General features: G+C 36.9%; 1 protein-coding gene across 7 annotated transcripts in view; it reads right to left on the bottom strand.

Annotated features, from left to right (window-relative positions):
• TRIM36 (tripartite motif containing 36) overlaps positions 1–19,285 on the bottom strand; it is a gene marked incomplete at its 5' end in the record, with an annotated part of 45,200 nt that overhangs the window by 9,310 nt on the left and 16,605 nt on the right. For 5 of the 7 annotated variants that reach the window (XM_079703462.1, XM_079703463.1, XM_079703465.1 and 2 more), the window contains 4 exons: positions 176–429; positions 10,409–10,504; positions 14,698–14,844; positions 16,395–16,720. In XM_079703462.1, the coding sequence (XP_079559588.1) occupies positions 176–429; positions 10,409–10,504; positions 14,698–14,844; positions 16,395–16,720 (823 nt within the window). Of the gene's footprint in view, positions 1–175; positions 430–10,408; positions 10,505–14,697; positions 14,845–16,394; positions 16,721–17,500; positions 17,522–19,285 lie in introns of all 7 variants that reach the window. The other 2 variants (XM_079703464.1, XM_079703467.1) reach the window with 1 other exon arrangement.

Here is a 19,285-nt window from a genome sequence, read left to right as displayed (position 1 = left end):
TAAGTATTTTCAATGAGATTAACAAAAGAAAACTTCACTCAACATTCAAGTTAAGAGTGAAGCAAGAGATACTGCACATAACACAGCATTCTGAACCACTCAGAGCTACAGTTGAAACATAAAGCAGCATTTAATGACACTGCTAGAGAGAGACTGTCAGTTCAAAGTTAAATACCTGAGGTGGAGCTGTTTTGCGGTCTGAACAAAGCAAGACTGATCTGTCTCCTTAAGCACTTCTTGAGCGTATCCCACGAGTCCGTTGTTCTCTAAAAGCCCCTGATACTCTTCCATTTGAGTCTGAAATTTGTCTAATCTTAGTTTCTTAGAAGCATCAATTGCCTTCAAAACAGATGATTTCCTTTCTTCTAGGATTTCAAAGAGATTTTCAAAATGTGTAATTGCTTCTTCTTTAGCCCGCTCTCCATTACACTATTATAAAACAAGCAAAGCGTTACCTCATCTGCTAAATCCAAATGTCTTTTCAAGAAAGAGTTGCAATTCAACAAAATGAACCCAAATACTGGAAAGAAAAAGATTTTGTCTGACTCCTTGATGTTTTCAGAACAATAATTTGGCATCAAATATGCTTACTAAGGAATGATCAGCAACTTTGAGACATACTTTGTAATTTTATAATACTGTATTTCCTTAAGCTTTCAATCTCCAAAGTCCAGCAATAAACAATTTATTCAATGAAATAAGAAAGCAACATTCAATTTGTATACAAAGGAACTTGAGGCAGAAATGAACTGATTTAACCAAAGACACAGGAAAATACAATCTTGTACTTATTTATTTTTATTCATTTCTAATTCAGGAAATTTTATCCTTTCTACCATATACCAATTTTTTAAAAAGTTAAACCACAGCTATGAAACTCAAAAAATTACATCCTATACTAAGTAATAAAAATGTAACTCTTCTCTTCAAATTAATATTTAGTTATATATAATTATAATTAAGCTGCAATTTAATTAATATTGATTTAATTATAAGTTATGCAAATTAACTTCTTTATGCTTGAGTTTTTCTCTTCTGAAAACTAGGGGTAAGAGAGACCATTTAGGTTTTTCTGAAGATTGAAAAAGATTATTTACATAAAATGCCCACCACAACGTCACATACTCTCAATAAACATTATTTTCACTGCACACATAGCTACTCCTCTACTTTGCCATAAAATGATCCTCTCTATAGTGGTTATTAAACATTTTGAATGTCCACAAAATCAGAGCTCGACCTGATTTTGAAAATAAGACCAGCAAAGCACTTACAAGCATTTATCATAATAGACTCATAGCAGCAGCCAACAGAAAAGAGTCTTCAAGAACATTCTTAAAAGCTGACAATATATGGTAGAAGTGCATTGCTCATTTTCCAATGGCTTCTGGCTAACATTTAAAATGAAAGGAAATTTTTTCCAGATTTCCTTCTCTGATTCCTAACCTCAACAGCCAATTTTTTTAAAGAAGGATAGGAGGAAAGAACAGAGGGTAGTGACATTCTGGTAGTGTTTCAGTGACATATCACATTAAGTTCAGAAATATCATTATACATAGATCAAGAGGAGAGTTTTTCCAGCTAAGTATAATTATAGATAAAAAGACAGTGTCACAGTCTTCACTGAGTAAAATTCAAGAATGGAGACAAATTCTCTAGTGCAGAAGATTCTTACTGATAAGACTACAAATGCAGCTTAGGTCAAAGGCACAAGAAGAGGTTAAATAATTTCTCCAGGATTCCAAGGCATCAATGCCTACATGAATACTTGATGCCTGAGTTCCTCAGTTTTCAACCTACTGAATGACAAACTCAAAAACAAGCACTGGGTTTCCTTCTCTCAGAAGTAAAGGCAGCCTGACTGAGAAAACCAATAAAGACAAATCTAAAATTACCACAGACACAATCCCTGAAGCAACCTACTACCTAGATGATAATGTGCTATGTGTTCGGGGATTATAGTAAACTGAGAGAGTTTGTCAATCAGAAACAAATGTGAGAAACAGAATCCTACTTTTAAATTACATGAAAATGCAGTCAGTGACTAACAGAAAAATATTATTTAAAATATTAAAGCAAAACTGGTAATATGGAGATTGGTTCAAGATGGCAAGGGCTTCCCTGGTGGCACAGTGGTTGGGAGTCCGCCTGCCTATGCAGGGGACACAGGTTCGTGCCCCGGTCCGGGAAGATCCCACATGCCGCGGAGCGGCTGGGCCCATGGGCCATGGCCACTGAGCCTGCGCGTCCAGAGACTGTGCTCCGCAACGGGAGAGGCCACAACAGTGAGAGGCCCGCGTACAGCAAAAAAAAAAAAAAAAAAGATGGCGGAGTAGAAGGATGTGCTCTCACTCCCTCTTGCAAGAACAACAGAATCACAACTAACTGCCGAACAGTCACTGACAGGAAGACACTGGAACTCACCAAAAAAGATACCCCACATCCAAAGACAAAGGAGAAGCCACTATGAGATAGTAGGAGGGGCGCAATCACAATCAAATCAAATCCCATAACTGCTGGGTGGGTGACTCACAAACTGGAGAACACTTATACCACAGAAGTCCACCCAATGGAGTGAAGGTTCTGAGCCCCATGTCAGGCTTCCCAACCTGGGGGTCTGGCAAGGGGAGGAGGAATTCCTAGAGAATCAGACTTTGAAGGCTAGCAGGATTTGACTGCAGGACTTCGACAGGACTGGAGGAAACAGAGACTCCACTCTTGGAGGGCACACACAAAGTAGTGTGCACATTAGGAACCAGTGGGAAAGAGCAGTGACCCCATAGGAGACTGAACCAGACCTACCTGCTAGTGTTGGAAGGTCTCCTGCAGAGGCGGGCAGTGGCTATGTCTCACCATGAGGAAAAGGACACTGGCAGCAGAAGTTCTGGGAAGTACTACTTGGCATGAGCCCTCCCAGACTCCGCCATTAGCCCCACCAAAGAGCCTGGGTAGGCTCCAGTGTTGGGTCACCTCAGGCCAAACAACCAACAGGGAGGGAACCCAGCCCCACCCATCAGCAGACAATCGGATTAAAGATTTACTGAGCTCTGCTCACTAAGGCAACAACCAGGTCTACCCACCACCAGTCCCTCCCATCAGGAAACTTGCACAAGCCCCTTAGATAGCCTCATCCACCAGAGGACAGACAGCAGAAGCAAGAAGAACTACAATCCTTCAGCCTGTGGAACAAAAGCCACATTCACAGAAAGATAGACAAAATGAAAAGGCAGAGGGCTATGTACCAGATGAAGGAACAAGATAAAACCCCAGAAAAACAACTAAATGAAGTGGAGACAGGCCATCTTCCAGACAAAGAATTCAGAATAATGATAGAGAAGATGATCCAGGACCTCGGAAAAAGAATGGAGGCAAAGATTGAGAAGATGCAAGAAATGTTTAACAAAGACCGAGAAGAATTAAAGAACAAAACAAACAGAGATGAGCAACACAATAACTGAAATGAAAAATACACTAGAAGGAATCAATAGCAGAATAACTAAGGCAGAAGAACGGATAAGTGACCTGGAAGACAAAATGGTGGAATATCACTGCTGTGGAACAGAACAAAGAAAAAAGAATGAAAGGAAATGAAGATGGCCTAAGAGACCTCTGGGACAATATTAAACACAACAGCATTCACATTATAGGGGTCCCAGAAGGAGAAGAGAGAGAGAAAGGACCTGAGAAAATATTTGAAGAGATTATAGTCTAAAACCTCCCTAACATGGAAAAGGAAATAGCCACCCAACTCCAGGAAGTACAGAGAGTCCCATACAGGATAAACCCAAGGAGAAACATGCCGAGACACATAGTAATCAAATTGGCAAAAATTAAAGACAAAGAAAAATTATTGAAAGCAGCAAAGGAAAAACGAGAAATAACATACAAGGGAACTCCCATAAGGTGAACAGCTGATTTCTCAGCAGAAACTCTGCAAGACAGAAGGGAGTGGCATGACATATTTAAAGTGATGAAAGGGAAGAACCTACAACCAAGATTACTCTACCCACCAAGGATCTCATTAAGATTCTATGGAGAAATCAAAAGCTGCACAGACAAGCAAAAGATAAGAGAATTCAGTACCACCAAACCAGCTCTACAACAAATGCTAAAGGGACTTCTCTAAGTGGGAAACACAAGAGAAGAAAAGGACCTAAAAAACAAACCCAAAACAATTAAGAAAATGGTAATAGGAATATACATAGTGATAATTACCTTAAACATGAATGCATTAAATCCTCCAAACAAAAGACACAGGCTTGCTGAATGGATACAAAAACAAGACCCATACATATGCTGTCTGCAAGACACCTACTTCAGACCTAGTGACACATTCAGACTGAAAGTGAGGGGATGGAAAAAGATATTCCATGCAAACAGAAATCAAAAGAAAGGTGGAGTCGCAATACTCATATCAGATAAAATAGACCTTAAAATAAAGACTATGACAAGGGACAAAGAAAGACACTACATAATGATCAAGGGATCAATCCAAGAAGATATAACAATTATAAATATATATGCACCCATCACAGGAGCACCTCAATACATAAGGCAACTGCTAACAGCTATAAAAGAAGAAATCGACAGTAACACAATAATAGTGGGGGACTTTAACACCTCACTTGTACCAATGGACAGATCATCCAGACAGAAAATTAATAAGGAAACACAAGCTTTAAATGACAAAATAGACCAGATAGATTTAATTGATATTTATAGGACATTCCATCCAAAAACAGCAGATTACACTTTCTTCTCAAGCGCACATGGAACATTCTCCAGGATGGATGACATCTTTGGTCACAAATCAAGCCTCAGTAAATTTAAGAAAATTGAAATCATATTAAGCATCTCTTCTGACCACAACGCTATGAGATTAGAAATCAATTACAGGGAAAAAAACATAAAAAACACAAACACATGGAGGCTAAACAATACGTTACTAAATAACCAATAGATCACTGAAGAAATCAAAGAGGAAGTCAAAAAATACCTAGAGAAAAATGATAATGAAAACACTATGATCCAAAACCAATGGAATGCAGCAAAAACAGTTCTAAGAGAGAAGTTTATAGCTATACAAGCCTACCTCAAGAAACAAGAAAAATCCCAAACAACCTAACCTTACACCTAAAGGAACTAGAGAAAGAAGAACAAACAAAACCCAGGGTTAGCAGAAAGAAAGAAATCATAAATATCAGAGCAGAAATAAATGAAATAGAAAACAACAGCAAAGATCAATAAAACTAAAAGCTGGTTCTTTGAGAAGATAAACAAAATTGATAAACCATTAGCCAGACTCATCAAGAAAAAGAGGGAGAGGACTCAAATCAATAAAATTAGAAATGAAAAAGGAGAAGTTACAACAGACACCGCAGAAATACAAAGCATCCTAAGAGACCACTACAAGCTACTCTACGCCAATAAAATGGACAACCTGGAAGAAACGGAGAAATTCTTAGAGAGGTATAACCTTCTAAGACTGAACCAGGAAGAAATAGAAAATATGAACAGACCAATCACAAGTAATGAAATTGAAACTGTGATTAAAAATCTTCGAACAGGGCTTCCCTGGTGGTGCAGTGGTTAAGAATCTGCCTGCCAATGCAGGGGACACAGGTTCAAGCTCTGGTCTGGGAAGATCCCACATGCCACGGAGTAACTAAACCATGCACCAAAACTACTGAGCCTACGCTCCAGAGCCTGAGAGCCACAACTACTGAGTCCATGTACCACAACTACTGAAGCCCACGCACCTAGAGCCCGTGATCCGCAAAAAGAGAAACCACTGCAATGAGAAACCCGCACACCACAAAAAAGAGTAGCCCCCGCTCGCTGCATCTAGAGAAAGACCATGCGCAGTAACGAAGACCCAATGCAGCCAAAAATAAATAATAAATAAATAAATAAATAAATCTTCCGACAAACAAAAGTCCAGGACCAGAGGGCTTCACAGGTGAATTCTATCAACCATTTAGAGAAGAGCTAACACCCAACCTTCTCAAACTCTTCCAAAAAATTGAAGAGGAAGGAACACTCCCAAACTCATTTTATGAGGCCACCATCACCCTGATACCAAAACCAGACAAAGATACTACAAAAGAAGAAAATTACAGACCAATATCACTGATGAATATAGATGCAAAAATCCTCAACAAAATACTAGCAAACAGAATCCAACAACATATTAAAAGGATCATACACCATGATCAAGTGGGATTTATCCCAGGGATGCAAAGATTCTTCAATATACGCAAGTCAATGAATGTGATACACCATATTAACAAATTGAAGAAGAAAAACCATATGATCATCTCAATAGATGCAGAAAAAGCTTTTGACAAAAGTCAACACCGATTTATGATAAAAACTCTCCAGAAAGTGGGCATAGAGGGAAGCTACCTCAACATAATAAAGGCCATATATGACCAACCCACAGCAAACATCATTCTCAATGGTGAAAAACTGAAAGCATTTCCTCTAAGATCAGGAACAAGACAAGGATGTCCACTATTGCCACTATTATTCAACATAGTTTTGGAAGTCCTAGTCACGGCAATCAGAGAAGAAAAAGAAATAAAAGGAATCCAAATTGGAAAAGAAGAAGTAAAACTGTCACTGTTTGTAGACAACATGATACTATAAATAGAGAATCCTAAAGATGCCACCAGAAAACTACTAGAGCTAATCAATGAATTTGGTAAAGTTGCAGGATACAAAATTAATGCACAGAAATCTCTTGCATTCCTATACACTAATGGTGAAAAATCTGAAAGAGAAATTAAGGAAACACCCCCATTTACCATTTCAACAAAAAGAATAAAATACCTAGGAATAAACCTTCCTAGGGAGAAAAAAGACCTGTATGCAGAAAACTATAAGACACTGTTGAAAGAAATTAAAGATGATACCAACAGATGGAGAGATATACTATTTTCTTGGATTGGAAGAATCAATATTGTGAAAATGAGTATACTACCCAAAGCAATCTACAGATTCAATGCACTTCCTATCAAATTACCAATGGCATTTTTTACACAACTAGAACAAGAAATCTTAAAATTTGTATGGAGACACAAAAGACCCTGAATAGCCAAAGCAGTCTTGAGGCAAAAAAAATGAAGCTGGAGGAATCAGAGTCCCTGACTTCAGACTATACTACAAAGCTACAGTCATCAAGACAATATGGTACTGCCACAAAAACAGAAATATAGATCAATGGAACAGGATAGAAAGCCCAGAGATAAACCCACGCACCTATGGTCAACTAATCTATGACAAAGGAGGCAAGGATATAAAATGGAGAAAAGACAGTCTCTTCAGTAAGTGGTGCCGGGAAAACTGGACAGCTACGTGTAAAAGAATGAAATTAGAACACTCCCTAACACCATACACAAAAATAAAATCAAAATGGATTAGAGACCTAAATGTAAGACTGGACACTATAAAGCTTAGAGGAAAACGTAGGAAGAACACTCTTTGACATCAATTACAGCAAGATCTTTTTTGATCCACCTCCTAGAGTAATGGAAATAAAAACAAAAATGAACAAATGGGACCTAATGAAACTTAAAAGCTTTTGCAAAAGAAAGGAAACTACAAACAAGACGAAAAGGCAATCCTCAGAAAGGGAGAAAATATTTGCAAATGAATCAACGGACAAAGGATTAATCTCCAAGATATATAAACAGCTCATGCAGCTCAATATTAAAAAAACAAACAACCCAATCAAAAAATGGGCAGAAGACATTTCTCCAAAGAAGACAGACAGATGGCCAAGAGACACAAGAAAAGCTGCTCAACATCACTAATTATTAGAGAAATGAAAAGCAAAACTACAATGAGGTATCACCTCACACCAGTTAGAATGGTCATCATCAGAAAATCTACAAACAACAAATGCTAGAGAGGGTGTGGAGAAAAGGGAACCCTCTTGCACTGTTGGTGGGAATGTAAATTGATACAGCCACTATGGAGAACATTATGGAGGTTCCTTAAAAAACTAAAAATAGAATTACCATATGACCCAGCAATACCACTACTGGGCACATACCCAGAGAAAACCGTAATTCAAAAAGACACAAGCGGGCTTCCCTGGTGGCGCAGTGGTTGAGAGTCCGCCTGCCGATGCAGGCAACACGGGTTTGTGCCCCAGTCCGGGAAGATCCCACATGCTGCGGAGCGGCTGGGCCCGTGAGCCATGGTCGCTGAGCCTGCGCGTCCGGAGCCTGTGCTCCACAACGGGAGAGGCCACAACAGTGAGAGACCCGTGTACAGCAAAAAAAAAAAAAAAAAAAAAAAGACACATGCACCCCAATGTTCAATGTAGCACTATTTACAATAGCCAGGTCATGGAAGCACCCTAAATGCCCATCGACAGGTGAATGGATAAAGAAGATGTGGCACATATATACAATGGAATATTACTCAGCCATAAAAAGAAACGAAATTGAGCTATTTGTAATGAGGTGGATAGACCTAGAGTCTGTCATACAGAGTGAAGTAAGTCAGAAAGAGAAAGACAAATACTGTATGCTAACACATATACATGGAATTTAAGAAAAAAAAAATGTCATGAAGAACCTAGGGGTAAGACAGGAATAAAGACACAGACCTATTAGAGAATGGACTTGAGGATATGGGGAGAGGAAAGGGTAAACTATGACAAAGCAAGAGAGAGGCATGGACATATATACACTACGAAACGTAAGGTAGATAGCTAGTGGGAAGCAGCCGCATAGCACAGGGAGATCAGCTCGGTGCTTTGTGACTGCCTGGAGAGGTGGGATAGGGAGGGTGGGAGGGAGGGAGACGCAAGAGGGAAGACATATGGGAACATATGTATATGTATAACTGATTCACTTTGTTGTAAAGCAGAAACTAACATACCATTGTAAAGCAATTATACTCCAATAAAGATGTAAAAAAAAAAAAAAGATGATGTGGTACATATACACAGTGGAATATTACTCAGCCATGAAAAGGAACAAAATTGGGTCATTTGTAGAGACGTGGATGAATCTAGAGACTGTCAATACAGAGTGAAGTAAGTCAGAAAAACAAATATCGCATATTAACGCACATATGTGGAACCTAGAAAAATGGTACAGATGAACCGGTTTGCAGGGCAGAAATTGAGACACAGATGTAGAGAACAAACGTATGGACACCAAGGGGGGAAAGCAGCTGTGGGTGGGGGGGGGTGGTGTGATGAATTGGGTGATTGGGATTGACATGTATACACTGATGTGTATAAAATGGATGACTAATAAGAACCTGCTCTATAAAAAAATAAATTAAATTAAATTTAAAAAATACTGGTAATATGGTGTTAATTCACGTAATTTTTCAATGATTTTAACCCATTTTTGAAAAAAATTTGTAAGAAATGACAGTCTCATACTAGTCAGAATATTTTTATATTTAATTACAAAACATAAAGTGATCAAGGGTAATGGCTCTTCAGTTTATTTCAAATAGAGAAAAGAAATAGGGATCAAAATTAGTGAAGACTATTAGGAATTTTAAAATAACCCAGTCCTATCCTCTCTTACTATACTTTTAAGGTGCTATCAGTTTTTAAAATTTTTTACTGAAGTATAATATGCAAAGAGGAAAACGTACATATAAGTGTAAGGATCAATGAGGCTTTGCAACCACACCCATGTAACCAGCATCCAGACTGAACAATATTACCAGTATCCCAGAAGCCACCCTTATAACCTTTCCAGGCACTAATCCTCCCTCTCTTCAATAACTCCTATCCTGAACAACACAGTCTTGTTTCACCTGTCTTGGAATCACCCAGCATGTACTCCTTTGTATTTGGCATCTTCCTTTCAATATTAGTGCCAGACTTATCTACATTGTTGCACATAGTTGTAGATATTCATCCTTCACTGCTATTTATATTCCACTGTTAATGAACATTTGAGTACTTTCCATTTTGTGGCTATCACAAATAATGCAGCTAAGAACATCTTAATACATGTCTTTTGGTGAACATATGTGACAGGAATATACTTCGGAGTATCTGGAAACTTAAACCTGGTCTTATCAACATATAGTACATTTTTCAAATGCAATCTGTTAGTTTTATAAGATACAGATAATCATAAAAGCTATTATTTTCCTTATATTGCTACTTTGGAGAACTCGTTAACTGCCACATAAAGAATTAGTCATTCTTTCCTCTGTGTTCCAATATCATTTAATCACAACCTCTATCAGCACTGATCACATAGTATTATATTTTACGTTTGTTTTCTTAGTCCCAGAAAAGCAGGAGTGAGATCTAACACAACTTTGTACTCCCAGCTCAAATAATACCCTCTGGATTTTATGAATGAATAAATGAATGTCTAAATGAATAAGTGAAAAATATGCAAACCAGCTTATCACTTACCTCCGTTTCTTTCATTAACAAGTTTAGTTCAGAAATCTGACTCTTCACCTGGCTCTCCTTGCCAATAAGGTAATCAATATCTTTTGAAAGCTTTTCCTATTGGAATATATTAGAAACAGAAATAGAAGTATAACAAAGGCCTTCCAGAATTTCTTTTAACACAGTATCCTCTTCTCTAGCCTATGATGAACAGACAGTAAAATCAACAATGGTGATTATCATTAATTAACCCAGGGTAAACAGGCACTGGCATTGAGCTCACAGGCCTAAAGATACATGAGGGATTAGAAGCAGTCAGAAAAAAGAACAAGGTAGTGATGCTCAGATTAGTAAAAACTCCTGAATACACAAATAGCGTATTTTGGTTGTCTCATCATCACTCCCAGAATGCTTCCTCCCAAGGCTTCTAAGTAAATGGAAGGACAGCGATCCAAATAGTGTTGTCTTCCACCAGATCTTATAATTCACTCTCCCACACACACACCCCACACACAACAGGAAAAACAACAAAGACCCTTCCAAAATAATCTTCAGAGTCCATCCCAGCCTAGATGTTCACTAAACAATTACACAATACACAATAATGGAAACACAGATTTATAAGAATAGGTAACTTCAAGAGCTTATTGAATAGTTTGTTCATAAAGTAGTCATTTTGAAACTGGTATAGTTTACCATAGAGATAATGTCATAGATTTTGGTGAGATCACTAGTGTAGCCCAGAAAACATTAATATACCTGAAATACATTTAAAAACAAACAATAATACCCTGACGTACCACGGGGTACAAAGCAGTAAGAGACAATGTATCCTGAGACTAAGTTAGAATAAGAACATCCAGAAAACACTTCCCATGCTGTAGCCCTGACAGGAGGATCTGAATGTTTCTTGCTCACAACTGGACTAAGGGTTGAAAAGAGTTAGGAAGAAGAGGCGCAAAGCTCTTAGGAATTAAAGAAGTGAGTCTCCTTCTTGTATCATCGTCCTCTTTTTTTACTTAGACCATGTTACAGGGTAAGAGAACGTATGCAGAAATCAAAGTGACAGGTCTCCAGCATGGCCTATCTTTCACTCTTTGGGACACCCAGCAATCAGACCCAGTGAGTTTCCTTGATGGCTCACTGGAGGGACAGAGGAAAGACCTGTTAGGCAGAGGAACAAGATTTCTGAGAACTCAGGGCAGGATGGGACCAAGAAGGAAATCATAGGATGTTAAGGATAGGAAGAGACATTAAAATCCTGCATTTTAATCCAGCATTTTACAGATGAGGAAACCAAAGCTCACTTAGTACAAATATCACATAGTCAATGGCTGACCTAGAAAACTCCTCACCACACATTAACCTTGATGTCACAGGCTGAGAGGTGCTTCCTCAGCACAAAGCTGCAAGGAAGATGATAGTTCCTCCAATACCACCGCTGTCAGGCCCATGTTAGGACCAGACCTACGGGGTATGAGTGCTGGCACTCTTTTTAGCTATAGTAGCAAAGAAAGGAATTTGGCCATTTAAACTGAAGTAGGGCTTAGTTCTGAAACAGCTTAAGTTAACAGTGCTAAATAGGCTAGAGAAGAATAGAGGACAGAATTCAGAAACACCGTCCAAGGTCTAAGTGGTTCCAGTGAGCTGTGAGGCTTAGACCAAGTCTCTGGCCAACCACAGCCTTTATCTGAGACGGCTCCAGTCTTCTCAGTCCCCTTAAACTTTGGCAGTCTGTGTTAAGACTAGATCTGTCTTAACCAAGAATCAGTGGTCCCTTTATTCATAATCCTCCAAAAAGTATATGCACCAGACACTGATACTAGGCGTTTTATCCAGGAAGTTCATCTAACATGAGAAGCAGGTTTAAATCCTTTAGTGTTAGTAGGACCCCAGTTCTCTAGGAACTGATCAGAGGCTAAATTCTCAAGGACCCCAAAGTTGCTCAAAGCTTCCTCTAGAGCAGTGGTTCTCAAATGCTGGTGTGCATCATCAGTCTCCTGAGAGTCCATAAAGAATACAGAGGCCCAAGGTAATTAAAGTAGTATAGGCCTGGCTTCCATAGTTTTACCAAGTGTTCCAGGTGATTCTAACACCCAGCAGAGTTTGAGCTCTCTTCCTGCAACACTCAAGTGAGTAAAAATGAAAATGGTTTTATAAACCTACCTATGTCACCTACATCACGAAGCCCTCTGGCTTAAAATCTAAAACAAGTAAAAAGGAAGATCTAAGGAGATCTGTTTGCTACTTTCAGCAAAACTGAATAATTTTACTCTTACTAAAAAGTGAATAAATTGAAAAATCCATTATGGAGTCTCATTTTTAAAAGTGTGAAACAAATGGGAGAAATTAACAACAAGGCAAAGGATAACTTAAGTGTATGCTATTGTCAAATATCGATTCCAAGTAATAGAAAAAAAAATTTTGGACAACTTATATAATATCCAACCAATAAGAAACAAACAAAAAAGGTGGCAAAGTTAAAATTAGCAAACAGTGTTATTGCCACTGTGAGGCACAGCAGAGAAACAAAGACTGGATTTACTCACCCACTTGAAACAACTAAAAAAACCTAACAGAATAAATGAAACAGCTCTCAAGATACTGGACATCAAGAAACAAAAAACAGTGCCCCTGAGGGATGGGAAACAAGATGAGCCTATGATTGCTCTCAGCTTATTGTCAGGAGAAGGCTTCCCAGGCCTGGTGCAGAGAACTCAAATGGGGCCCAGGATCTCCTGTGAGATGAGGCGATGAAGCTGGGAGTCTGGGGAGGCCAGAGTTTATAAAACATAACACCTAAGAACAGGTGGCCATAAAGAGAAAGAACTCCAGAGATTTACCAAGCAGCCCCCTTGCTTATTCATATGAGCTTTGATCAATTTTTATGTGTGAGGAAATTGCCACAGGCCAGGGCAAGTATCACCCAAAAGAATTAGAAGGAACAATTTCAGAGCTCACACATGCCAGAAATAGTGCCTGTTCCCCACCAGCCAGATTAAAAAAAAAAAAAAAACCCTCAAAATTCATAGGGCATTGGGAAGAATAAACAAATGGCTTTACTTCAATAATCACATAAAATTAGTCCTAGAACAAAATGCTGCTCTGTCCTAACAAAGCTTAACAGCAAGACCAAAAAGGAACAAATTGTTCCCAAGTAACTTAATCACACAAAAGAAGAAAACTCAAGAATATCTTTAGGAATATAAAAATATCCAGTGCCCAACAAGGTGAGCTTTACAATACCTGGCAGCCAATCAAAAGTTGCCAGGCTTGCAAAGGAGGAGGGAAATACAACTCATAATGATAAGAAAAATCAGTCAAAATTGACCTAGTAATGACACAGATAACAGAATTAGTAACTGAGGACGGACAAAAAACAACAATACTTGTAACCCATGTGTTCAATGTAGAGGGAGGACTGAGCATGTCAGACATACAAAATACAAAATATGAAACTGTATGTATAGATGCAAAATAGATACAGGTCAAAAAATGCATACACATATTGTTAAAGGAATCAAAAATTTAAATGGGTAGTAGATTTATAAATGAATTGATTCCCTTTTAAAAAAGAAAAAAGAATGAAACAAAAAAATAGCATTATACCACTGCCTACTTGGCTGTAGATTATCAAATCTGAAAGTTTTAAAAGGGCCATGTGGGCTTCCCTGGTGGCGCAGTGGTTGAGAGTCCGCCTGTCGATGCAGGGGACACGGGTTCGTGCCCCAGTCCAGGAAGATCCCACATGCCACGGAGTGGCTGGGCCCGTGAGCCATGGCCGCTGAGCTTGTGCGTCCGGAGCCTGTGCTCCGCAACAGGAGAGGCCACAACAGTGAGAGGCCCACGTACCGCAAAAAAAAAAAAAAAAAAAAGGGGGCCATGTATAAGGTTAACAGACAGTAAATAACTCAGTTTTAGCTGGAACCCACCAGAATATACAAAAATGTTTATACTAATTCTATTGGCAGCAATAAGAATCAAGTGTCTTAAAACAGCTACTACCCTTCAAAGTGTGTCACTCCCATAACCACACTCAATGTTGTGGCATTGAGCTCATGTAGGGATGGATCATAATGAAGTGTCCTTCATCCCTCTCTTTCCTCAGAACTAGATATCAGTAGGACAAAGAGCTGCCTGGTCAGAAATACTAACAACCTAATATTAATAGATCATTAAGTAACACTTTAGATTATTAACTCACTTCAGTAAAACAGACCACACAATATGCACAATATGATTTTATATAGAAAAAGTTAAAGGTCTAAAGTTATAATGGATCAAAATTTAGTTCTAAAAATAAGTTCTACCTTTAAGGTTTTGTAGGCACTGCTCATAGTGGTTACACGGTGGTTGGAATGATTACCACCCAACTTACAGAGATGACAAACTGGCCTCCTACATAATTCACAGTACATGTTTATTCTCTCCGTTTCATGTTCTGGGCACATTAAAATCTATTGAATAAAGAATAAAAGTGGGATTAAGGGTCTTCATAGCTTACATGGCATTCAAAAGATTTCAAGTAATTGGATAAAGTCCCAAAACACAAAGATTTGCTTTATGAAATCACTAAATAAAGTCATTTAAAGTAATGAAAGTATAAAAAGAAATAAAAGCATTTGGTACATTATATGAGAATTCTCTACATTAGAATTACTGTTTTTCAATTTGAGGGTTCAAACGGTCAATTAATTTTGTAAGTGTTATTTCCTCTAAACATGGTGATAAGAAGGTAAAAATTTACTTCCCATAAGACTTAAGTGAAATGCTTAAACAAGCTAGAAAGGTCCTCTGATCATAACGACTAGGTAAATTCTTAATGATCATGATCAATATTTTTTAAGGTATCATAACAAATAACTTATGAGGACCCATAGCCTCATTATCCTCACAAGAAATCTGTTACTAAGAGAGTCTTGGAACACTTTATAAGCTTCCAGATGTTTGCTTCTACATATTGACTGCACACACATTGACCAAATTTAGAACTGTGTTCTCCTGATTTAAGTTTCTACCTTTTTGTTTACTCTGTAAACTATCATCATAGTTACACTGAATTTTTACATAATGTAGCTGTTTTCATTTGGAAGAGAAGGAGGATTCTTTTAAACTAGTGTCTTAATGGAAATCAAAAAGCTGCCCATTATTCCAAAAGATTAGATTTTAAGCAACTACAACTGGTCTGATAACTTAGAGAAATTTTTTTTTAATTCCATTATAAAAAGTCTTAATACCAATATGTAGCTCCAGGAGAAAAACTGGAAAAGATTTCAAATTTCTAAGCATGGCCAGGTTCCTGCATTCTCAAAGCCATTACATTTAAAATAGAATATAAAGTCAGGCTTTCTGCAAGGAATGCAAGAACTCAAAATTATAAGGCAAATATTCTATAGGATGAGACACCTTTTTAGAATTTGACTATAGTGAATTACACTATTCACTATTTTGTTTCATCTATAACTTCATTCATTCATAAAGTTTTTCTGTACATTACTATAGAAATTACCCAGAATATTTAAGAAATGCAAATTCCACTTCAAATACTATATAATCATTATATAATAAGCTTCAAACTATTAGGCTGTTGTTACTCTTATTTATTCATAATATAATTTTAGGTAACCAAAAATGTCAGAATGTTTCCCAATCACATCTTTTAGACAATTATGGATTTATCATATTAAAGCACAAAAGCTTTTTAACTTTAACCATTTCAATCTTAGAGAGTATATCTGACATCACCTTTCCTCTCTTAGTCATTTATCATTACAAGCATTCATATATTGTATTGTATCACACTGTATTGTAATAGAGTGAACCATAATATTGCCTTCTAAGCTCTGGGGATGTTTAGCAACATACTGAATAACTCCAACTACTAGGCCTTAATTTCTTGTTCCATCTTTTAAAGTTATTTCCCTTCTTACTGTCAGGTTCTAGACTTGTTATAATTTATCTTACCATATTAAGTTTAATACTCTAACTTAATAGAAACTTCACTTACCTTGGGTCTAAAATTCGTAGTTGGGCCCACATACTCATGCTGTGCTTTTACAGTACCCCAAGGATGATAAATTTTGAAGCATTCATTGCAGTAGCTTGCACTACAGTCCATGCAACTTTTTGTGGACTCTTGAGGTGGTGGTTTACAAAGGTCACACATAATGGCTGTGGCTGCCCTGGCTGCCTGACGATATCTTTCAACAATAGTTTCCAAAGTGAAATTTCGAAACAGACCGTTGATTCCCCGTTCTCCAAGATCCACATCATGTTCACAGCCAGGACAAGGAAAAGTAGTTGTCCTAGGGGTCAATGAATTGCGCTTCCAGCCTGTGTAATTAGTTAAGTCCTTGTTTAGTTACATCAGTAGGAAAATGGATAAAATGAAAACTAAGGAGTCATGTTTTGGAAAGACTACAAATATATTGCAAAAACATAATACTCAAAGTGGCTCCATATAAATCAATTTATGTACTGAAAATGCTTTTTTTTAAATGGTTTTTCCTTGGCATACAAAAGATAAGCCCGAGTTATTAAACAGTGATCAAATCAAAAAGGAATGAAATTATTCTATAATAAATCCCATATAAAAACCATATTAAATCAAACAGACATGTGGACAAAACATATAATACAATACTACACAGGGTCAAGATCTTTTGAAATTATACAATTAACATTTATAGTTAATTTCATATATCATTCCCAAAGGAATTTGGCTTGCATTTAAATGAACACAGCCTTGGCTCATTGATAGGAACTGAGTTTATACATAAAAGAGCAAGAGTGCTTAACCCAGCTAGGGTCCATGGATTGACTCCAGGAAGATTCAAATAGTTTGGTAAACTATTTGAAATTATATGCAAAATTTTGCATGTATGTATCCATACATATTTTCTGGTTAAACAACCCATAGCTTTTATCAGATTCTCAAAAGAATATGTGACCACAAAACCGTTAAGAACCACTGCAAGAGAGGGTATCCCACTGTAGTATTGTTTTATCTAAAAAATTCAGTAGGCAAAATCATTACTTAATTGAGTGCAATCTATAAAAGAGTAAAAAGCTCATTCATAGATCTAGAATCTAGTGACTTTAAGAGGAACCAACCATTTAATATCTTCTTATGACCTGAAAAAAAGAATCATTAAGATTATTTAATTCATAAGCCAGAAGATACATCAAAAAAATTACAGATAACTTTACAATACATAAATAATACAGTGAATGACCTTAAACATCACACTCTTCTTCAGTATTATCCTGATTTTAACAAATCAAGAAACCAAGGCATGACAGTCCTTACCCACAGGTTCACTAGATCTGGGGTGGTCTGTTTAACACAGGTGTATGCCTATCATGTTCCCTCCTCTTCTGTATAAATTTGAGTATGTAGCCTTGGTTGCCCGCAAAATAACTTCCTAAATATAAACACAAACTTTTTAACCTACAGCCTTCTTTCATACTACTATGTATCCAGTACCAAAAGTGAATGGTTAAACTTAGTATACGACATTTAGAAAAGGTCTTTAAACAGCTATGTTAATATTGCTTTGGCAACATTACTACCGTCACTGAAGACTGTCTTAAAAGATATCTGGCATATCACAACATAAACCACTATAGGTAAAATTTAGTGATCAGCCCACGATATTATTCATTTGAAGTGACTTTACACCATGCAAAATGGCATTAGGCCCCTAAAGCTACTTATGCAACAAACATGCAGCTGCACTATTTTAAATTTTAAATATTTTCAAAATATTTAAAGATATTTTTAACCTTCATATTTTAAAATATACCCAAAAAAGCATACAAAAAAATCTTCCCCATAAAAATTTGAAAATCCTACATAAAATATACTCTTGTAATAATTCTAAAAACATGCAATACAGTACAAGATATTTCACACCACAGCAGGCACATAATAAAATAAGCAGCAGAGCTACTTTTAAAACACATGCCAATGAAAATTTTGTTTAGTGAAAAAACAAGCCAAATAATTCTGGAAGTGATATAGTACAGTGGTCAAGTTTAAACAAATGGAAATTCATATTTAGTTGCATGCTTCCACACATGAACTAGGTGATAGAAATTAAAATGGATAACTAATCTCAACAGTCAATGTTTTTAAAAAAATGAATTATTGGTTTTATGAATAGAAGATTGTGATCAATTAAGTAATGGGGAAAAACAAAAGTAAATTATGCCAGTAAAATCACGCTTTAACACATATGCTGGTGACACCCAGATTTTGGCCTCATGTTCAGAAATTTTAGAAAAAAAGTTTTATCCCTTTTCTGTAAACCTCTTTTAACTTGTTTTTATAATAAAAAAAAAACAAGGTGTAAAGCATCACACTGAACTTCTTATATCAGACAAAATATTAAATCAATATATCTGCTAAAGAACTTTTATTTCATCTGTCTTAACTTCTACCATTGTTTTCATAAAAACAATCAATAGAATATATATTCAGGGCAATAAAGAAAACAGGACAGATCTAAGGATATTCTGGGAAGTAAGCCTGATGGAAAAAAATCAAGATGGTAGAACTAAGAATAAAACATAACAGAATTAATATTTCTCTATAACTCTGCTAATATAGTAAACATTAGCCAAATGTGGCTATTTAAATTTAATTAAAATTTAATTTAAAATTCATTTCCTTAGTTGTAGTATCCACATTTAAAATTCTCAAGAGCCACATATGGCTAGTGGCTACCATCTTGTATGGTGCAGGGTCAAACATTTCTATGATTATAGAAAGGTCTGTGGGACAGTACTACCCAGTAGCATGATATAATGGGGAAAAAAAGTAATGATGTCTTAGAGAGGTAAAGAAGCAATATAGGCCAAGCAATGCAATTTTCTATGTCAAACTCCATTTGCGGG

This window comes from Hyperoodon ampullatus (assembly GCF_949752795.1).
Source record: "Hyperoodon ampullatus genome assembly, chromosome: 4".
Classification (NCBI taxonomy): Eukaryota; Metazoa; Chordata; class Mammalia; order Artiodactyla; family Ziphiidae; genus Hyperoodon; species Hyperoodon ampullatus.
Note: the sequence above shows the minus strand (reverse complement) of the source record. Positions and strands in the feature narration are given on the sequence as shown.